The sequence below is a fragment of the Onychostoma macrolepis genome, chromosome 08, assembly GCF_012432095.1.
Source record: "Onychostoma macrolepis isolate SWU-2019 chromosome 08, ASM1243209v1, whole genome shotgun sequence".
NCBI lineage: Eukaryota > Metazoa > Chordata > Actinopteri > Cypriniformes > Cyprinidae > Onychostoma > Onychostoma macrolepis.
The window spans coordinates 28,459,452-28,482,717 of NC_081162.1; the positions used below are offsets into that span (position 1 = coordinate 28,459,452).

The window sequence follows — 23,266 nt, forward strand, 5'->3', positions numbered from 1 at the left end:
AATAAAATATTTCATATTTTTAGTGTTTCATTTTGATTGTTTATATTACAATTTTTGTGATTTAAATAATCATTCGCTTTTAAATCAATCCACAAAGCCTTAAATTGTTTGTTGGAACAAGTAAATTAATTGACAAATATCCAGTTTTTCAATTATTTATTTATTATATCCTGAGATGAACTGGGCATCAAGAGCCAGAGTATTGTGAATGTGTTTTTATAAGTATCTGATTGGTTGATTGATTAATCAATCACATAATCATGATCAGCTGTGCTTGAGCTTTGCATCTTCCTTTCTCAGTGTCTGTTTATTTTTCTGTCTTCAAATCAGAAAAAGATGGGTATTCATTTTCTGTGTTCGTCATCAATTTACTTTTCTATTAGTTGAAGCCTCTGTTAGGCTCTATAGGAGTTTTGTGATCTCACAACACATTTCTTTGCAGAAACCAGTTTCTTTTAAAGGATTTTCCTTAAATTTCTTAATTTACCCTTATTTTAGCTTTCCTGAATGAAGAAAGTGCTGACTGTAACAGTTTTTCTTTTGACCACAAAAAGATTAAAGCCTCAGACTATCACAGCGGTAAAGCCTGTGAAAAAGCCTGTCATTTTAAATCAACTGCTTTTCCTAAAGTGAAGAACTTTTTTATTTAATTTATTTAATTCACTCTCTTATTAAACTACCAACACCAAACAATTACATAAGCTTCGATACGGCTTCCCTGAAGATCAAAAAGATACAGATATAGGCAAATCGTCCCCCTCAGTAATTAATATTGTTCATGACAAAATGACAAAAAGTTTAAAAAGTTCATTTTACGTTCCTCTGCCTCGTCAACGTCAAAATGACCAATCAAATCAAAGTAGGCGGGATTTACCGTTCAAAGAATGCGCGCGCAAACTCTTCAACGGCGAAAGAGTGTGAGGCGAAATGTAAGTAGCTAAACATTTAATATTTGACAACTTTTTGAGATAGAAATATTAAACGACAGACAGTAGTATCCAGTTATACAAAGTATTCGACTTCTGGGGTCAAATTTCGACATTTGAATTCAAATGTATCATGTGACTTTCCTAATTGAATGCGACGAGACCATATTAAGCATATTTCTTTACTTTCCTTACTTTTTTATTTAACTAAGACCCCCCAAACCCTATTTGTACAGAGCTTTGTTTACACATTTTGATTTTCAATACTTTTCACTTTAAAATATGGTCAACAAGTTTAATTTGTTATTTTGTTTACTCTGAACCTCTACACTAGTTATTTTTAAGCCTTTTTAATTTTTTTTAAACCAGTGAGGTCTCTTAGTATTTATTATGTTACATATTATATTAGTAAGATCTACAGTAATTCAGTTAAAACACACAGAAATCCTATGTACACATTCCAATTCATGAAGAAAAAACTGACGAAAAACAAGTCAGTACTGAGCCTGTCTGAATTTATTTTAAAATGTAAGACAAAAGTAATGTTTTTGGACATGAAAGCATAGATGTTATCTTTTGTTTTGGCATAAATTATTCAATTAATGCTAAACTGCCAATAATGTAAGCCACTGGGAGACTGTAGATGGCTGTAATTCATTGTATTGCATTAATAGAAAGCCAAATAATATAAAGATTTGTAATACAAAGTATTTTTCCAAAATAAAGTTTTATTAGTATTTTCATGCCATGACGGAGAGGGTGGAAACATACGTGACTTACTACACCGTCTTATTCTAGTGTTTAACACAGAGGAGTCTACAATCCTCTGAAGAACTGAACTAGTTTGGACGAAGCCTTGGTAGTATATAGCCTTCCATTTGAGACGCACCCTTATAGATGTTGTGGCTTTAGTGTGCACTAAGGACACTCACCTTTGACCTGAGGCTTGACCTCTTGCACGCTTCCTGTTGTGTATATGTGTTCTCAAGTGGGCAAGACCACAAGAATTAGGACAGGTCCTTAAGCAAACATGTTCAAGTTCCTTATTTAACGGCTCTTGACCACAGCGCTATTAGACTATCAGTCCATTTAATATTCACCATGTAGATGACATGTTAACTGTGCACGAAACAACAATGAAAAATATTTTGAGGCATTTTCGACATTTTTATTTGAAAAAACACATACAAAAAGGGTCATATACAAGACAAGAAATTAAAAAAGAAAGAAAATTTGGGTTAAGCTATGCAACTTTTTGCATCATCATTAGTAATAAATACAGTACAAAATCCACCAAAAGTGAATCTAAGATTTTCTTTTTTTAACGCAATATACACTTATCTAGTTATCATACATTATAATCACCAAGCTATTGCTTAAATATTGTCAATACATATTTTTCTACTTGAGCTATAAAATATTCATGTCAGAAAACATTGCGCAGTAACAGCACACAGCAGTGTCTTATACAAAGAGCCACTTCCCTTTCACTGGCAGGTTATTCAACTATTTTTTTTTTTTTTTCTTTTTATGTCAGCAGCAGAAAAACATCAGAAATATTTATGGTAAAATATTTTAACATATGTATCCATTCTCATACGCATATTAAAACCTGAGAAAGACATGCATTACAGAGCTTGTGCTTTAGGATCTACGGTTCAGTCTGTTAGCGAAACATGATACTACTATTGCTTATGTCCAAAATCTGCTGGAGAGATGGATCAAATCAAGAGACTTTAAGGCTACACAGGCTAGAAACACAAATCATAAAATATAAAGCCATTGTTCTTTTTTGTCTATTTCGGTGCAACGATTTCTAAGTGTGTAGACAATAACGAGTATTCCAGGAACAGAGTGTTTCGTATGGCAGGAAAAACGCTTATTTCACCGGAAATAAGAGTCATCTGCCGTATCGGTAGTGTAAAACACAACACCGTATTGGCAGATTGATATTTGGGGGATTGAAGCTAAATAACCTGGCGCGCTAAAATCGCGAAATATGACAAACGTACGGCAGCTACGCTAGAATGTACCAAAACACGACCTGCATTCAGACATTTAAAGCCCCTCTTATGAAGTACCGATACGTAAAGAAAAGTAAAGGAAATCTGCTACTTAATGGGAAAAATAAGCATCACTTTAAATCCCGATTAAAAAATACAGCGTACAATGGCCGGCTGTAATCGAACGTTAAAGCCAGATGGGCACAAGACAAGCAGCTATAATCAATCACAGTAAGCGCTGAACTCACTCCTCACTACTGAAAACACTGAAAACAGATTCACGGCCTGGAATCGTCGACTCGGTTCAGAGCGACAAGACGAGCGGACGACGTTCGCAGGATGCCAGTGAGAGGGCAGCAAAGCCGAGAGTGCAAAAACAGGAGAGACATGCAAAACAATTCCAGTCCATTGAACAGTTTGCCTACGAGCTCACAGCTGAAATTGCATTAATGGAATGTAACCAAAAAAACTACAGCACCACATACTAGCACATTTCAGCACGCCCTTGGAGGGATTTTAGCTTGTTTTGACACTTATGTCCCTTAAAGTACAACCGCATGCAAAGCACTCCCATTAAAGTATAGCACAATGAGGTATTTATACACACGTTATGCTGACGTAAATAAATAAACCGACCGATTACATTGCGATACTAGTTCAGAACTTAAATACGCACCCATAGTAGGTAAAGTTAGTCATAAATTATGATTGTTAAATACTTAAGGCATTTCGACGCACAATATCATGTGTAAACTATAAAACGCAGACGGACGATGAGAAAAAATTTCACGCGATACACGGCGGACGCTCACTGATCGAAAACAAGAAAACGCTTCCAACTTCTTGGCCTCCAAGCAGCTGAACGCTTGAATTCTGGAAAAGTTTCGAAAGCAAAGTCAAGAAGGTTATTTCGTCGAACGCACTACAAAGACATCTGAAATGCTACGAAAAAACAGTCACGTACATTTAAAGTGGTCAGTGAGGCAACAACTATCGTTACGCAAAGAAACTGTGCTGTTAAAAAGTCCGTTCCCTTGTTTGTTTGTTTTTCGTTTCTTCTTTTTTTTTTTTTTTGGATGGAGTGCACGTTACGCAAGGAAACTGAGTGCAAATGCAAAAGCAGGGAAAGAGGAACAATCACACGACCTCATCAGAAAGTGAGTGCATTTACAAAAATAACCACTAACTACATTAAGACGACAATAAATAACTTGTTTGTTTTTTCCAGCATTGCAGCTACTTATGTCGAGAAGCTGTGCCAGCCCCGCACACAGGTTGGCAACAGTAGGAAAAAGAAGAAATCAAACGAGGAAGAGTGATCATGAAGTACAGCTTAGAAAAGTTATGTTTGGTTTCTATAAAACAAATGGCTTTACTCCCTTGTCATGTCCTCTAGAAATGGCAGCAAACAGGTTTCATGCACATTATGACTCTACAGATGCTGCTTTACGACCAAGCGAGACCACGAGTCACAGAGCGAATGGAAACACAGAGTTATGCCGTTACTATTCAACGTGTGCTTGTGCTACAGGCATTAAGGTACATATTTCACTCGTAGTGACTTCAGAGACGCATCGAGAACACAGTGTCTTCAGGATTAGTAGAATATCGCGCGGGAAACGTCCTCATGCACGTCGACCTCTCGTCAGAAGAACCCCGGCCTCTCGCTTCAACATGCATTTGGTGGATACGTTTCTAAGAGTCGGAGGCATCACGAGCACAAAATGCGGACTGTCACGGTTCATATCAAGCCTGGCCTTACGGTTACATACAGACGTCAAGCATCACCTCCGATAATTACAGACACGACGACGGAGCTTTTTTAAACACAGGGTCATTGTTCTACTCTTACGCTTCTCTCGTTCGCTAATGTCTTTGATTCCCGTTGTTTGTTTTTTTTTTCACAAATGATTCGTTCAACTACGTTTAAAGTTCATGACCAACCACGTGTAATGTGTCGGACTTTGTGGTGTTCATGCTGTAATGCTTCATCCATGACCTACTGAACACTGAGAACATTTGGTTGGTCTTCATATGAGATCATTCAGAGCGGCATTCGCCGTCCTATACACACACGCATACAGAGCACTTTGACTGAAACCATCTTCATCATCGACAGACTCGTTCTTCTCCATGTGCTGGACTCCTTCAGCGCTTTTCTTTTTCCCTGTTCTACATCGTCAGTTGGCTCAGAAGGCAAAGGTCAGAGGTGAGAGGTGATGGAGATGACACACATTTGGCAAAGTACCCACGAGGGGACGAAGAAAGACAATAGGACTTTTAGCTAGCGCTACACGAGACATCAGCTATCGGGGGACAACTGCGTCTCAATGTCTACCCTGCAGATGGGACACTTCTTATTGGTTGCCAGCCACTGGTCAACACAAGCCTGATGGAAGAGGTGCATGCAGGGTAATCTCCTGGGGAAAGAACAACGAGGAATTTGTTGAAAGATAACGCCACCGTTTACATCATTGAATGAGTTATGAGTAGAGCAAAGTCATACTACCTGACGTCCTCTCCGTCTTCAAGCATCGAGAGGCATATTGTGCATTTCTCATCCGTGTCGAGCTCCTCTTCATCCATGCCGATCTTCAGCTCTAGAGGTCTTCTCTACAAATCACACGATCAGTTATTAGTCTTTTAGCACATGCTTTTTAATCCAGAAGAAACGTACACTTCGTAATTTACAGGTTCAACCAGAGTAAAACAGTCACATATGTGACCCTGGACCACAAAACCACTCCTAAGGGTCAACTGAGATTTATACATCAAAGCTGAATGAATAATCTTTCCATTGATGTATGGTTTGTTGGACAATATTTGGCTGAGATACAACTATTTGAAAATCTGAGGGTGCAAAAAAATCTAAATATTGAGAAAATCGCCTTTAAAGTTGTCCAAATTAAGTTCTTAACAATGCATATTACTAATCAAAAATGAAGTTTTGATATATTTATGGTAGGAAATTTACAAAATATCTTCATGGAACATTATCTTTACTTAATATCCTAATGAGAAAGAGAAATGGATAATTTTGACCCATACAATGTATTGTTGGCTATTGCTACAAATATACCGGTGCTGCTTATGACTGCTTTTGTGCTCCGGCATCACTTATTAAAAATGAATAAAAGGTCTGGTAATTCTCCAGCAGCTTTCACCTTACAAACCCACATATGCATTTTAAAATGGTGTAGGCTTGTTCAAAGTGATGATTCTTGGTGAATTGCATGGAGACTCAATTTGACCCCAATACCATTGATGTAAGCACAAATTGCACAGCCTTTCCAAAACACAACTGTGTGTCGAATCTTTGCATGCAAACTCATGACCAATGAGAAAATTCATGATCATTGAGAAAAACTTACAAAATATAAAGAAGTAGTTTACCCCAACACAACAGGAGGATAAGGAATATAATTATGCAAGGATGTAACCAAATGTTGACCCACGACAGTCTTGACAGATAATGTGGGTGGAACTTTTTTTTTTAAAGGCCATTGTACAGCTGTGGTTTTACCTTTTTATACTTGTGAGGAAAGGTAAACCTCTCGATGGTGGTCTGCACAGCCCCTCTGTTCACATTGCCCAGTCTGTCCTCCAACTGCAGGAGCTCCTAGAATCAAAACCACACAGAAACACGTCACATTGCATGATGACACGAGAGAGAATGATTAACTGTGAAGCAGAAGATGTGCGATAAAGAACACCAAGTGTGACGGTACCTCGTAACTCTCCCGCACAGCAGACGCATGGCGAGATGGACTGAGGCTTTGGAGAGCCAGCAGATGTAACTGAGGATATGGGTAGTTTCTGATCTCATGGACAACCTGTGTAGGACAGCATTAATCAACAAACAACATCAGTGAAGCAGAAGAGATAAAGTGCTTAAACAGTGGGACTAGCAACACCAAGGTCATTGGTTTGATTCCCAGGGAATGCATGAAATGGTCAGTTACTTTAGATAAAGCATCTGTCACGTGCACACATAAAAACATGAATGATTGCAGCAGTGTTGGGGAAAGTTACTTTTAAAAGTAATGCATTACAATATTGCATTACTCCCTAAAAGAGTAACTAATTACGTTACTTAATGGAAAGGTAATGCGTTACGTTACTTTTGAGTTACTTTTCAAATCTGGGCATGGCTTGCTAGTTAAAAAACTTAACGTGGCTTTATGCAATAAGAAAGTAATATTTAAAGGCCAAACTCAGTGTACTGATGATGCAAACTGTATGCAGGCAAGCAGCCCAGGATATGAACGTAAAGTGCATGCATGTTAAGTGTTTTCCTCTGATACAAAAGCATTGTAAAAAACGCTTAACGTGGCTTAATGGTTGAAGATAGTGATACTATATACAAATTCCAAATTCAGTAAATTTAATGGGTCTAGCTTCCAGACTCAAAAAAAAAAAAAGATTTTCTTAGTATTTTTGTCTTGTTTTCTAGTATAAATATCTAAACATTCTTGAATCAAGATGCATTTACTTAAGTAAAATGATTTAAGATATTAAGTCTTGTTTTCTAAAAACAAATAATCAAAATTTTGTTAGTTTTTGCTTAAAACAAGCAAAAATATCTGGCAATGGGGTAAGAAAAATACTTGTAATGCATTATCCCCAACACTGGATTGCAGCAGGTACAGAAGGCTCAGACTGACCACTTGTGCTGAGGTGGTGTTCCTGGGGAAGTGATGCAGTCGTGGAGAGGTCAGGTAATGCTGATAATGTTGAGTGAGGGGAGAGACGTGGTACTGCGGCAGGCCTGGATCCACACTCAGATCCCTGAACACAAACACAGGAACGACGTCAGTCGATCAAAGCCAAACAGAGTACTAGTTTATCTAGTCACTGAAAACAGACGTACCAGTCTGTTCCTTCGGCAAGATAGCGGGGCTGCTGCGGCACCGGCGGCGGTGGGGGAATGTGAATGGATGTTGGGTATTCATACGGTGGCCGCAGCGTCTGCGGATGGGGAAGGGTTCGGTCTGGAGCATGTCTGCTGGGAAAAATCACAACCAAACTATTAGAGACAGAGTCAGCTGGATGCGTGCCTGAACCGATTATAATAATATACCAGAAAAACTAATATTTTATCAGTGTTGATATGAAAATAACCACTGATGAATTTTTCTCAATAAGACATGGTAGATGAAGGCAAGACACTACAGGTGAATAGGGTTCAAAATTAAACTAATAGATATCATCATACTTCCCAACTGATTGATTACATTAAAGAATCAGTAAAACAGTCCATGTGACATCAGTGGCTCAACTTCAATTTTGCGAAGCTACGAGAATACTTTTTTTGCACAAAGAAAACAATTCTTCTCCCCTGCGTTACTGTCTTCCACCATTTTGGAGAGCATCACAACGCATACGCACGCTTTGTCCTAAGCATAAACAACGCTGATTACGCTCTTGGGTACATAAATAAATTGTTATTTTTGTTTTCTTTGCACACAAAAAAGTATTCTCCTGGCTTCGCAAAATTGTCACATGGACTGTTTTACCGATGTCCTTACTACGTTTCTGGACCTGGGAACATTACAGTTGCGTTGCTGTCTATGAAGGGTCAGAGAGCTCTCGGATTTCATCAAAAATACCTTAAGTTGTGTTCCGTAGATAACCGAAGGTCTTACAGGTTTGGAACGACATGAGGGTGAGTAATTAATGACAGAATTTTCCTTTTTGGGTGAACTATCCCTTTAAGACTGGATGGGCAGGCGAACTCATGAAGCATGGTTGATTAGGAGTTGAAAGCGCTGTCATACCTGGACTGTGGAAGTATCCTCCTGTGCTGGGCCTCCAGGATCTGCTGCTGGATGAGGTATTGCTGGTGTAAAGCCTGAGGTAGGAAGGGCGGGGCCGGGATGTCCTGGAACGGTGGTGCTGGTATGTGGTTGAGGGGTGGATGTAATGCCCCGGCTGGCTGGTGCGCAGGGCCGAGGTGATGGCTCATTCCCGTCTGAGATTGTCCTGGATGGGGCATTGGGAAATCAACAGGGATCTGGGCCTGGGGGCCTACGTGGAAATGCCGGCAAGAGGTAGCATGACTGTGCTGATGCCTGTTAAAATGAGATCCTGCAACAACAATGACATCAGAGCGAATTATGAATGGGATTAAACCGCTGCTGGACGCTGGCCTTCCTTCTCTCCTGAAGAAATCAATCATCAGCAGTGGGGTGTGATGGGAAATGAAGAGTGAAGGTGAGCAAATTGTGTTTGAACAGCGTTAATCTCTTGGTTTGGGATGCTGTTATTCACACAGTTAGTGTTTAGGATTGGGAATCAAACTTGCTATCGGACAGTGTGAACAGGTAACTGAAGTCAGTGCCCTTCACCAATCACATTTTGTGGTTCAGTTTTGTCCAATTTAGTTTATTTTTCTTCTATCCAACACTTTGTCACTTTACAACAATACAATTCCCCTATTTCTTTTTTTTTTTTCATCTTAAATAGTCATATTCACAATAGCATGATACACAAGTCTAGTTCACATATATCAACTGGCAATGAGTTATGTGGCCAGTTGCATAAACACTAGTCTTATCAACTAGCTGTTAGCCAAGCCAGTTTTACACTTCGGGTGAAATTAGACAAGTCTACCTTTTTAAATAACTGATCAAAGCAAATACGAATAAATCCCACACACTATCAATACTTGCAAACATATATATATATATATATATATATATATATATATATATATATAAGAGATTTATTCACAACGTTTCGATCCTATGGCCTTCATCAGGCATAAGTAACTGATCTTAAAAAGTTACAACCAGTCTTGGAGAAAACTTTGATGACTGTCTTCTTGTAAGACTAGTCTAAAAAGTGAACTTTTCAGGTATCACTTTCATTGTAGAATTGTTGCTCTTTTGGAAACCAAACTGTGTGGTTCCCAACGCAATAAACCACAAACCTAAAGATAAAGGTTACATTGGTAATGTTACAAAGCATTAAAACAAATATAGACCACTAACCCTAGACCATGCATTGGTAGAACATCCTGATGGATAACATGATCAGATTTATCAGTGACTTTTCTGAAGTCTTAACTTTTCTCAACTGATTTGAGATTGAGTGGTCCAATGAAATTGGCTGTTTTTAACTGTTTTTTTGGGAAATAATCATGCATATCTCAACCGTATTCTACAGCTGTGTGAACAGAAGTGTCTCCTCACCTCGGCCCACCATGTGAACGGTCTACAGTTATTTAGCGACTACCAAAAGCAGACTGCGAGATGGAGATCCTGGACAGCTGAAGGAATCCACAGCTGCTTTAGGTTCTCAGCCAAATGTCTAAACGACTCACAGTGCTCTGGATTTAGACCGAAGCTACTGTGTTTCTATGCGAGCTGTTTCCCTGTCACGCATTATCAATGAAGGGATTTGCGTTTTCTAATGACAGAACTTTGGATATGTGTGTGGGAACTATGTTCCAAAGCAATATCCATGTGCTGGCAAAACAAAATCTCACAGCTAATGACATCTCAATGGACATGAAGTAGGACATTTTCCTGAATCAACATCCTCTGTTGGTTCTGGAACAACAATTAAAGTCCAGACCTCATCCATTGCCCACTTCTGAAGTGACAGAGTTATGAATGAGTCTGAAATCTGTTTGGTTGATAGGAATGTTGTTCTAGGACTGACTCTTTACCCTTAGGAACATCTGATTACTGTGATTTATCCAAGTGGAGTGATGAACCCTTCAACTCTGAACATTCAATTTGGTCCATATAGGCAAAATAACATCAGAAGCGGCAGAAATCGCAGGATCCCAAGGCTTTTGCTGGTGCAGGGGCAAGACATGCAGTTAGCATGCTTTATTATGAGCTGACATGTGAACATTAATTTATAGAGCAACAATTGCATTCAATAAAACGTCCTGGCATGACTGTAACTCCTGTTGCAAAAAGGCTAACTTTACATCAAATAGGCTGCATAGAAGTTAAATGTCCTTCATTCAGAAGTACTACTGATGTTTCACAGTATTAATAATGAAAGACAGGTTGAACGTCTGAAGCATGGATTGAGACTGAGTTTGTGGTGTTGTGATGGAGTTATCTGCTGGCTACTTACAAGACAACAAATGAATGAGGAAATGAATCAATGCACCACTTTATGGGTTTGAGAACACTTCAGTATTCATTTATGAGGAAGAAAACTATATCATAGCAGAAATGGGAAAAAATGAGACACAGAAAAGCAGAATTACCCATCTCTCCACTCTACTTTCTGCTGGCAGATACACACAGACTTCAGAATGAAGGAATTGAAAACACATAAGCCTAAATCATCAGACGAAATCATGTGTGATGTGTCATCGTCACACAGAGAAATGGGATATGCCCATCGCTCCTCGTGTGTTAGTGAGAAAAGATTCAATCACAGAGATGAAATGTGTGGATACCTGGACACACCACAGAGAAAGGCCACGTTTACATTGCATCTGGATCATTTACCGTGAGGAGACTTAAAGGTGCAGCGGTAAGACTGTAATCGGAAATGGATCTAGTAGGATCTCATTTAACTTGTGGACGTCTACGGTTATCGTGAATGCACACTGCACCTTCAAGTGCCTCAGTGATGAGCGTAAATGACCACAGATCAACTCACTGAGGTCTCATGATGAAAAAAGCGGAGGAAATCAGTCTATCGGTCACAGCAGAGGGAGGAGGTGGGGGGAGACAATAAATGGAAATCAGCAAGAAGCACACTGGAGGTTAGGAAAAATACTATATTCTTTATTGAAAAATATTAGTATATGTGGATTTGTGTCATAATAATAAGTCCATGCAACAAATAAAACAACATTGACCAATAGCAAGGCCCACCATGCTCAGTACAGGGTTAACAGAACAAAAGCAACATCCAATGAGCAGATGCATCGGCTACAGCACATTACAGTACAGCAGGGTACATCTTTACTACAGAAAGATTACATTGGAGTCTATTCAATGTAGAATCAAAATAATAATAATAATAATAATGTGATTCATGCACTGAAGTCTATTACCAGAACAAAAGGTAGAGAAACCACAACCAAACAATAGACATTTGCATTGCTCTAATAGAGGATCTCAGTAGCAGTGCAGGAAATCAACATCCCTGCCAAATGGATGACATTTTGGACGCAATTTGGACATCGGATTCGATGCAATTGGAGCCAATCATGAGTTAGTTGGCGTGTTACTTCTTTGGGTGTTTTTGTCTGTTGTTTTTTTGCTTTTCCTCAAAACATGATTGTGAATGATCGTGTAAAATCAGAAGGGCGATGAATGAAGCACACGTTATGCAGGTGACAGCTAAAGATTTGTGGGATCATCCAAGCACAAAATGCATCCATTTTACAGGAATTTACATACATGTTGACTACCAAAGCTGGATGGGACATACATGAGTCACTCTTCTAGAGCTACTGATGTGGGTTAAACTACAGCACTTGACATACAGACAGTAGTTTATGCTCTAAATGTGTTAGCTCTGGTTTTAGTGTGTGTTTGTTCTCAGGAAGGGAGCAGATCTGAGATGTTTGTCGTCTTCTGATGGAAATAGGAAATGAGGAGGGATCAGAACACAGATGATCATTAAAACACAATGATCTGATAATGCAGAATGTAGATTCAGCCTCCATAGACTATGAGACAGGAGATAAGAACAGAAATAAAGCACATGAAATCAAACTATGAGACAGAAGATCAGAAACAGAAATCAAAAAAGCTTCATGAAATCAGTGATGGAGGTAAAGTTAGCAGCTCGACTTAACACTAGTTTCGAGTGTTTTTCCTCATTAGGCAATCAGCACGCTGGTGTAAATGATTAAGTTGTGTTCCAGAACGATAACTGCTCAAAAATAATCGATGTTTTCAGACACATCAGCTTTTGTTTGATGAACTGCAGATACTTTCATTCTGAGGCTGACACAAACCTAGCCAAAACACTTGTTTTATTCATACAAATGAGCATTACAAGACTCTAGTTGATAAGTGAACTGCTGTATTGATGTTTTACATGTTGTCCGTTAAGCTCAGGCCTGAATTAGCATCTTTAGCTTTCTGAGGTAAAAACCAAACCTCACAAATAAACCTCAACAAATACATACAGCGCTCAAATACACGATAAAACGAATCGACAATCTGTCAGATAAACCGAATATCCTTCTTTCAAGCCAATTGATTGGTTTTAAATGCATTTTAAAGTGAAATCTGACGCGGAAAGCGTCCTTCGCTCGGCTAGCTAACAGATTACCTCAGATCCGAGTCAAACCTTTGATTCGCTAAAAAATTAAATAAAAATACCAAATCACCTGGTTTTTATTGAATATCTCCGTAGTAAGGACCTACAGCAGCGTATAGATCAGTCGTGGGGTTTAATAATCATGCATTAAACAAGCAAAGGCCCTTAGATGTGATCTGATCGTGAAATAATGTGTTATAAATACCTCTATTTCTCACTGAGCCAAAGACAGGAAGAACCAAATATCCGACATGAACTAACACCATCCTTCAGATCTTCTGTTTGATGAATACAGACTGTAAACGGATGAATAAATAATGTACATTCAGCGGGATCATATGCAGTCAGTCACCGCGAGGACAAAGAACAGCGGCGGCGGCGTTCGATTCGCCAACAAATCGCTCTGTTGAATCGGTTCTTCTTAGCGATTCGATCGAACCGAATCGCGAAGCATGTACCTTTGAGCAAGGATTCGATCGAATCCGCGAATCGCGTTCTTGACAGGTTCGATTCGAACGATCCGTCCGAGTGAATCAAACTGACCAAAGCTCGAAACCAGCAGATTAATCTGACCGCTAGAGGCGCCACCGAGGACAAAATGATTATGATGATTAGTTGAATATCAATAACTACACCACAGTTGGTCTGGCAGAGCTTTAATTGCAAAAAAATACAAATATTTTACAGTACCATGTTTCATTGGTTCACACGAGCACAGCTACCAATGAATTAAAGAAAAAAAAAAAAACAGCAAAAAGAAAATATTTTTGTACATGATGCATACAAAGTTACATATGTAAAGCTACTAAACAAAGGCAAAAAATGTTACTCAAGTGCTTGGATATTTAAAACTTGTGGTCTTACCATTTGCATTGAAAATAACAAAAAAATTAATAAATCAAAAAAAATAAATAAATAAAAAATAAATCACAATTAAATTCATTTTGCATTAAAAATAACAATAAAATAACCAGTTGTAAAAAAAAAAAAAAAAAATACCAAAAATTAATTGAATTCAATGCAATGAAACACTTTGGTTGTTCATATTTGGCCCATACCTACTTTCCTTTTTCTTATGACAATTTGATACAAAAAAAATCCTTTAAACAACTGTAAATCATAGAAATAGTGTCTTAGAGTCAAGTGTACAATCCATTGGTTGTAACAGTCTTCATTTCACATTTAAAAACAACCTCGCTGAAATAAGACATTTACACACAAATGTTGGTTACTAATATTACCACATAGAAATGTTGGATTGTTTGATAGGGATGCATACACTCTTAAAAAAAACAAACAAAAAAAACAATTACAGCGATGCCATAGAAGAACCATTTATGGTCCCCAAAGAATTATTTCTTAATATGAAGAACATTTTAATAATCTAAAAAACCTTTTTCCACTACAATGCAATGGAAACGGTCCCATGCATGTTAAAGGTTCTTGATGAAACCATCATTTTCAGGAAGAAGCTTTATTTTTATCTGTTTTAAGTGTGTTGAAAGAGCTGTGTCACTTCAAAATCAAGTGGGAAAACAGCAATCTGGATTCCTGAAAGCCCAGCAGGACCTAAAACACTCACTGCTCAGAGTGCACTGCAGCAAAAGTTCAACAATTAGTGGCATGATGGGAATGTTTTTCTTTTATGTTCTTGTACTGCACCATTCCCAATGATATTCATGATTCACTGACACTGCATAAACTTTAACCTTTAGTTGTATAAATAACCCTGTGAGGTCTGTAAGGAAAGAGAAGCCTATTTTTACACTGCCACATTCAGTGCAATAACTGCGGAGAGAACTATGTGACCCTGGACCACAAAACCAGTCATAAGGGTCAATTTTTTGAAAAGGAGATTTATACATCATCTGAAAGCTGAATACAATATTTGTCTGAGATACAACTATTTGAAAATCTGGAATCTGAGGGTGCAAAAAAATCTAAATATTGAGAAAATCACCTTTAAAGTTGTCCAAATGAAGTTCTTAGCAATGCATATTACTGATCAAAAATTAAGTTTTGATATATTTACAGTAGGAAATTTACAAAATATCTTCATGGAACATGATCTTTACTTAATATCCCAAAGATTTTTAGCATAAAAGAAAAATGTATAATTTTGAACCATACAGTGTATTGTTGGCTATTTCTACAAATATACCTGTGCTGCTTATGACTGCTTTTGTGCTGCAGGGACACAGATGCAGCCACGAATATTGCACTGCCGCTGTGTTTATCATGATGACATTTTATTCTTCTCTACTGCTGTGCATTATGAAAAATAACCTTTTTTTCCCCAGTAACATTATAAAAATGAAGTGAATCAGTTGTGGAAAGGATTGCATGTTACTGTAAGGATGGAAAATCCACTGCGACTCTTTTCATATCCAGTGCGTTCTGTCTCACTCTGTGCTGCCGTAATGGTTCGGCGGATCTGACGTCTCCTGAAGACTCGTGTGCGAGATTTCCTCATTTTTATCTGACGTGTGTTTGGCGCTGAACAGATCCGATACAAAGAACACCTGCGTTGAGGGAGAAGTGTGTTGGTTACAGCGTATCATGTATTTATTAATAAGCGTACGGCCTCACTTACAGTAAACAGTGCCACGGCGGCTCCCTGCAAGAGTCCAGTGAGAACATCACTCCAGTGGTGTTTATAATCAGAGACGCGCGACAGACCCACGTAAAGAGACGCTGCGATGAAAGAGAACTGCACAGTCGGCCGAACCAGTCGAGCCCAACTTGCTCTCAGTCTAGACTGGAGATATAACTGTAAAGAGATGTATATTTTTATAAATATATACATATTTTTATATGATAAACATCATTTAAGGCAAAACACTACAGGTGAATAGGGTAGAAATGTAAACTAATAGATATCACTATACTGCTCCAGTTGATTAATATTCAAATGAGGCATTATCTAATTAAATATGCATCAATTTTGAATGCATTTGCAGCACATAAATCTGAAGATTGGATAATGTCAGACTTGACTTGATTTATTGCCACATCAGCTTCACAGGCTATTTCATTAAAACAATACAGTAGTGCACAATACAAAAAATTAAATAAAGCAATTATAAAGCAAAGTTTTGTACATCAAATTTTGTATATAAAAGATTCTTTAAATTTAAGAGTTTGTCCTGAATGGATAAAGTCAGATTCATAGTTCTGGTTTGATTTTGTTGTTATATCAGAGTTAAACATTGTAAAAAAAATAAAATAAATAAATAAAAAAAATCAAAATTTGAGAAAACTTACAAGTTTAAGGCAGCCAGCTTCAGCAGATTTTTGAGTTTTCTCAACTTATTTTTGTAGGAGATTTTTGAGTTCTCTCAACTTTTTGTTGTATAAACTGAAAATAACAAGTTGGGAAAACTCAAAAATCTGCTGAAGCTGGCTGCCTTAAACTTAAGTTTTCTTAACTTTTGATTTTTTACAGTGAAGGTTTTTCCAGAGGGGATTTTGGATTTCCATGAATCAGAAAATAATGTCAATAGACTGAAATCAAACACACTTTCACTATGTTTTTAGGAGGAAAATGTTGTATATCAGTGTGAATGAAATATGAACAAAATCTGTCTTGTGTGTGTAAGCGACAAAACTCTTTACAGATATGGATTGGAATTGAAATGTACAGATGCAAATAGATGAAATGCAATAAAAGAAACACTTAAATGTGTGTTTTGGCTGTTTGCTTTCCACTAGTCTGAAAGAAGGCATGCTGTCACGCTTCTGTTTAGTTAGTTTCATTATCATGGACTTTTAGTTTGTTTTCATTAGTTTTGCCCAGTATTTATATTACTCTGTTTACACCCTTTAGTTGTTTGGTATTGTTTGCGTATAGCATGCTGTCTCACATATTTGCTGTCTATCTTGAGTTATTTAATGAACCTTGTTTTACTTTTATCATCTTCCCTGGAGTTTGTGACATTAAAAAACAGTGGATAAAAAAACTTTTTAAAAATAACAAACAAATTGTGCATAAAAACCCCCAAAAACAGTGGTTTTGCCTGTAGCATCTCGCCTTACATTTGATGAAACAGATGAAATACTGTCATAAAAACACACTTACAGCGAGGAACAGCATACAGTACATGGAGAATGATGAGTGACCAGAATAAAAGGAAAGTCTGTCGGTAGAAGATTGTGCATCATAATTAGCAAATCAGATGCAACCAGAACAATGCATTCTTTTCTAAATCAAACAATGCACTTGCAGATTCAATGCAAAAGTGTAAAAATGCATTTTACTTTCTGAATGTGAGTGTTAGTGCATGACTCCAGATCACTCACCGGCCTTCATTGATGATGACTGGATCTCCCGTGCACGTGAAGTTCTCAATATAACCGGATTTACAGTCAATGAGGCTCCAGTGCGGATTACACACGGTCAGAAAGTGCGGCCGCAGTCGGCCGATGGTGTATTTGGCGATGTCGGTCAGAGACTGGCTCAACGCCGCTCCAAACACAAATGATCCCACTGCCTTATACACACACGCTATATACTCATAAGTGAAAGAAGCACTGTTCCGCAGATATAAAGAAAAACACTCAACGAAGATTATCTGTGGTGAAGAGAAAACAAAATGCATGAAGTTTTGATCAACTAATGGCAAATGAAGTTCAGTACTTTAAAATGCAGGCTAAGTGTCACTAATTAAACAAGTATATGTTCAGCTAATAGTCAGCCTCTTACATGTGTGCTTCTCATAAACAATTAGTGAATATGCATATAAACAGCCTTTTAATTAACGGAGTAGAATAATCACGGCTGATAGTAAGACATGCAAACATAAAATAATCTGTTACTTCTTGTGCAGCTGATTAATCAAAACAAGCATATAATCAAAGGAAAGTTTAGAGTTGGGATAACCTCCAAAACTAAAAGCGATACATTTTATAAAAGCATATTATTGTCAAATGTTTCTAAAATGTGTTTACATTCCAAGGCAGATTTCCAGAAACAGCTATTTTAGGATAGTTTGTGACCTCTTCACTGCTCCTAACCTTTCACAGATTTAGGAGCTAGATTTAGTGCCAAAACACTCTTAGAGCAAAAAATGAGGAGTTCTAAATTTAGGACTGACACGCCCCTTGGTTGTCTCCTAAATCGGTGAGTTATGAGCTACTTGGACGTTTTGTGAATACGGGTCCTGGTTAAGAAAGCAACCGAACACTTACCATCAACAGTGCGAATGGAATCATTATTCCCATCAGTAACTGGTAGGATATGGTATCTTCTTTAAAGGGGTACCTGATGGAGTCATCGCTGCAAAAAAAGCCTCTTTTAAACGGCGTGTGCTGAATATTCAATATCGCAAATGGAAGTCCAGCTGCAACAAAGACAGAAAGCACAAATAAAGGTCTGAAAAGAGAACCGATGAATCATCTCAAGTCTCGTTCTCATCCGATGTTTCAGTGCAGTTAATCAATGATATTACTGAATATAGATGGTGTGTGTTGATGCATGCTTTGTTAGTTGTATGTAGCATGTTGTTGGAGAAGAACAATGTTTCAGTGCAGATTCTGCTGAAGAGACACCAAATAATCAAATCACTGCACACTATTTAAATCAGTTGCTCAACAATAGCATTATTCTGTGTCACCAGACTAGTCTTATTATTCTGACATGCATAGAACATCACATCAGTCCAGTGAATGCCTTTCTGTGGCCATTAAATGAATTAGGAATCTCAGTCTCTCCACTGAACGGTTTCCTCGTCCACAGACATTCTGAGCATTTCTATGCATGATCTAATAATGCACATAATATAGAGCTACTAGTGGCTTGAGTATCTGGAATATGTTGCATATAGTAGGTTTTACCAGCCTATAGTAAGTGCTTTAAACATCTACGACTGTGTCAAAAAAGCCAGCATCATTCCAGCCGTCAGGGAACGTTCTCAGAACGTTTAGACAAGGTTCTCTCAAAATTATGAACAAATGTTCTTCTAGTAACATTAATAGAATGTTCATTCAAAGTTGTCTGGTCTTTAATAACCAGGGTTTATGAAGGTAAATTTAAGACCTTTTTAAGATCAAGAAAAGAAAATCGAAGGAAACACAATACTCCACTTTTGTCATTTTCCAGACACTTAAATCAAGATACAATTACTTGACCAGCAAAATGACAAGATAAGTCTTGTTTTCTGAGAAATTGATCAAAATTAGTTGAGTTTGATTAAAACAAGAACAAATATCTGTCAACGGGCTCAGAAAAGTGGCTACAGTATTCAACATTTAATTCCACAACTTTCTGAATTCAAGACATTCTGGTCTGATTTAAGACCTTTTAAGGCCTTAATTAGGTGACTTTTAAGACCTTTTTAATACCTGCAGAAAATGTTAGCTATTACATCATTCATGGAATGTTTTTTCTAAAACATTTTACTTAACGTTATTACTTACTACTTGCTTCAGAACGGTCAAAAACCAACCCAAAGTAATGCTCCCATAATGCTTGTAAAATGATAACACAAAATGTTCCCTTAATGTTTTCTTAACCAATTTTTTTTTTTTATTAAACATTTAAAAATAACATTGACAAAACGTTCTTAGGACATTTTTTGTTAGCTGGGCCATTTCTACAGTATGAATATAATGTAAACACAACTTATCTGTGAACACTTACAGCTGTACTTTTATCTCACCTCATAAAAGAAACTAAAGAACTGTATCTCAATACAACTTATGGTTTTCTGAACAATAATAAAAGTGTGTATTGCGGTAAATGGTCATGTGCAATGACGTATGAATGACCTATAATGAGTATGCGTGGTAATATACATGGGTGCACTGCAAAAAAAAGATTTTCTTACTTAGTGTTTTTGTCTTGTTTTCTAGTGTAAATATCTAAACATTCTTGAATCAAGATGCATTTACATGACAAGTAAAATGATTTAAGTTTAAGTCTTGTTTTCTAAAAAAAAAAAAAAAAATTATAAAAAGTTTGTGAATTTTTGCTTAAAACAAGCAAAAATATCTGCCAGTGGGGTAAGAAAAATAATCTGAATTCAAAGGCTAAACAAGATTATATATATATATATATATTTTTTTTTTTTTAATAAATATTATTATTATTATTATTCATTTTATTCATCTTGATTCAAGAATGTTTAGATATTTGTACTAGAAAACAAGACAAAAACACTAACACTTTTTGTGCAGTGAGGATGTGCTTCGGAAATGGCTATGAATGTTTCATCAAAGAGCGGAACTGAAGCAATGTTCGCGAGTCAGTGATACATTTAGATCCATAAGCATCTCAAGCGGTTACAATAATAACGCATATTTACTCAACAAAACCATCCGCCGCTGAGAGGCCAGACATCTGTCCGAGTGTCCATCAGGACTGTTATTGTAACTGAATGTAAATCTGAACTCTTACCGAGCAGCACACAGCTGACGTCCACACAAACACTGAAGATTCCTTTAGTCTCGAACATTCTCAGTTCCGCAAACACACTTCTGGAGCCTCTGGAGAACTTATAGCTGAGCATTTATTTACATCAGATAAAACAAAGCAGCTCTTTAATTTATTAACACGAACGCACTAGTTAAACTGGGGATAATCTGATCATCGAGCAAGAAACACCCGGCTGCTTCTCCAGTCACTTTTCCGTGTTTTTCGTTATGAACGAGCGTGAATCATACGCGTTTTATGGCGATGTTCCGTTGTATGTCGCCGTTTTATCTCCGGTTACTTCATATCGCATGATGGTGAGGTCAATCCCTCCGCCTGTCAATCATCTACAGGCTCCGCCCACCGCTTCCTCTTCCTCAGCAAATTCACGTTCACTGATGCCTAAAATAGAGCTGAGCGTCTGCATTTTCATTCAGGTTTCATAACATTCCAAACACTGTTTAACATGTGAAATAAACAGGCCACACTGAAGTCAAGCCAATTTTATTCATAAAGCCATTTATACAGTACAGATGTTTCAAAGCAGCTTCACATTACAGGAAAACAGTGTTGGTCAGTTTTGTTCAGTTAACAGATTTAAATGTCAAACGGGTTTGTTCGATTAACAGATATATATGTTTGTCGATTTTGTTCAATTAAAGTATTTAAATGTCAGTCGATTTTGTTCGATTATCAGATATAAATGTCAATTTATTTTATTTGATTATCAGATATAAATGTCGGTTTATTTTGTTCGATTATCATATTTAAATGTCAGTCGATTTTGTTCGATTATCAGATGTAAATGTCGGTTTATTTTGTTCGATTAACAGATTTAAATGTCAGTCGATTTTGTTCGATTATCAGATATAAATGTCGGTCGATTAACAGATATAAATGTCGATTTATTTTATTTGATTATCAGATATAAATGTCGGTTTATTTTATTCGATTATCAGATGTAAATGTCGGTTTATTTTGTTCGATTAACAGATTTAAATGTCAGTCGATTTTGTTCTATTATCAGATGTAAATGTCGGTTTATTTTGTTCGATTAACAGATTTAAATGTCGGTCGATTTTGTTCTATTATCAGATATAAATGTCGGTTTATTTTGTTCGATTATCAGATATAAATGTCGGTTTATTTTGTTCGATTAACAGATTTAAATGTCAGTCGATTTTGTTCGATTATCAGATTTAAATGTCGATTTATTTTATTTGATTAACAGATTTAAATGTCGGTCGATTAACAGATTTAAATGTCGGTTTATTTTGTTCGATTAACAGATTTAAATGTCAGTCGATTTTGTTCGATTATCAGATATAAATGTCGATTTATTTTATTTGATTATCAGATATAAATGTCGGTTTATTTTGTTCGATTAACAGATTTAAATGTCAGTCGATTTTGTTCTATTATCAGATATAAATGTCGGTTTATTTTGTTCGATTAACAGATTTAAATGTCGGTCGATTTTGTTCTATTATCAGATATAAATGTCGGTTTATTTTATTTGATTATCAGATATAAATGTCGGTTTATTTTGTTCGATTAACAGATTTAAATGTCAGTCGATTTTGTTCGATTATCAGATATAAATGTCGGTTTATTTTATTCGATTAATCAGATATAAATGTCGGTCGATTAACAGATATAAATGTCGGTTTATTTTGTTCGATTATCAGATTTAAATGTCAGTCGATTTTGTTCGATTATCAGATATAAATGTCGGTCGATTTTGTTCGATTAATCAGATTTAAATGACGGTCGATTTTATTCGATTAACAGATATAAATGTCGGTCGATTTTATTCGATTAACAGATATAAATGTCGGTCGATTTTGTTCGATTATCAGATTTAAATGTCGGTCGATTTTGTTCGATTATCAGATTTAAATGTCGGTCGATTTTGTTCGATTATCAGATTTAAATGACGGTCGATTTTATTCGATTAACAGATATAAATGTCGGTCGATTTTGTTCGTTTATCAGATTTAAATGTCGGTCGATTTTATTCGATTATCAGATATAAATGTCGGTCGATTTTGTTCGATTATCAGATTTAAATGACGGTCGATTTTATTCGATTATCAGATTTAAATGTCGGTCGATTTTGTTCGATTATCAGATTTAAATGTCGGTCGATTAACAGATATAAATGTCGGTCCATTTTGTTCGATTATCAGATAAAAATGCCGGTTTATTTTATTCGATTAACAGATTTAAATTTTGGTCGATTTTGTTTGATTATCAGATTTAAATGTCAGTCGATTATGTTCGATTATCAGATATAAATGTCGGTTTATTTTATTCGATTATCAGATATAAATGTCGGTTTATTTTATTCGATTATGAGATATAAATGTTGGTCGATTTTATTCGATTATCAGATATAAATGTCGGTTTATTTTATTCGATTATCAGATTTAAATGTCAGTCGATTTTGTTCGATTATCAGATAAAAATGTCGGTTTATTTTATTCGATTAACAGATTTAAATTTTGGACGATTTTGTTTGATTATCAGATTTAAATGTCAGTCGATTTTGTTCGATTATCAGATAAAAATGACGGTTTATTTTGTTCGATTAACAGATTTAAATTTCGGTCGGTTTTGTTTATCAGATTTAAATGTCAGTTGATTTTGTTCGATTATCAGATATAAATGTCGGTTTA

General features: G+C 36.6%; 2 protein-coding genes across 4 annotated transcripts; both read right to left on the reverse strand.

Annotated features, from left to right (window-relative positions):
- Positions 1–1,567: 1,567 nt before the first annotated feature.
- Positions 1,568–13,630, reverse strand: ark2cb (arkadia (RNF111) C-terminal like ring finger ubiquitin ligase 2Cb). Of its 3 annotated transcripts, none has more exons than XM_058784700.1 (8): positions 13,386–13,630; positions 8,707–9,016; positions 7,800–7,934; positions 7,594–7,717; positions 6,658–6,762; positions 6,453–6,548; positions 5,439–5,542; positions 1,568–5,349 (listed from the first exon to the last, which is right to left on the reverse strand). In XM_058784700.1, the coding sequence occupies exons 1-8, from the start codon at positions 13,444–13,446 to the stop codon at positions 5,232–5,234; spliced, it is 1,053 nt and encodes a 350-aa protein (XP_058640683.1). In that variant the 5' UTR covers positions 13,447–13,630; the 3' UTR covers positions 1,568–5,231. The 3 variants fall into 3 exon arrangements, with proteins under 3 accessions (XP_058640683.1, XP_058640685.1, XP_058640684.1); XM_058784702.1 differs by lacking the exon at positions 13,386–13,630 and adding an exon at positions 13,251–13,269; XM_058784701.1 differs by having other exon boundaries at positions 1,569–5,349; positions 7,800–7,931.
- A 173-nt stretch (positions 13,631–13,803) lies between these two features.
- Positions 13,804–20,915, reverse strand: LOC131545668 (phospholipid phosphatase 1). Its single transcript, XM_058784703.1, has 6 exons — positions 20,574–20,915; positions 18,368–18,519; positions 17,480–17,751; positions 17,259–17,316; positions 15,774–15,950; positions 13,804–15,702 (listed from the first exon to the last, which is right to left on the reverse strand). Exons 1-6 carry the CDS (start codon positions 20,683–20,685, stop codon positions 15,583–15,585), a joined length of 891 nt encoding a protein of 296 aa, XP_058640686.1. The 5' UTR covers positions 20,686–20,915; the 3' UTR covers positions 13,804–15,582.
- Between the last annotated feature and the right edge of the window lie 2,351 nt (positions 20,916–23,266).

Excerpts from the sequence above, each read along its gene's own strand:
- LOC131545668 (XM_058784703.1), bottom strand. The coding sequence starts at position 20,685 with ATGCTCAGCTATAAGTTCTCCAGAGGCTCCAGAAGTGTGTTTGCGGAA. Across the intron at positions 17,752-18,367 it reads TTCCATTCGCACTGTTGATG|ATAATCTTCGTTGAGTGTTT; the intron begins GTAAGTGTTCGG and ends TCTTCACCACAG. Across the intron at positions 15,703-15,773 it reads CCGCCGTGGCACTGTTTACT|GTGTTCTTTGTATCGGATCT; the intron begins GTAAGTGAGGCC and ends CCCTCAACGCAG.
- ark2cb (XM_058784700.1), bottom strand. The coding sequence starts at position 13,446 with ATGGTGTTAGTTCATGTCGGATATTTGGTTCTTCCTGTCTTTGGCTCA. Across the intron at positions 7,718-7,799 it reads CTTGCCGAAGGAACAGACTG|GGATCTGAGTGTGGATCCAG; the intron begins GTACGTCTGTTT and ends GTTTGTGTTCAG. Across the intron at positions 5,350-5,438 it reads GAAGACGGAGAGGACGTCAG|GAGATTACCCTGCATGCACC; the intron begins GTAGTATGACTT and ends TTCTTTCCCCAG.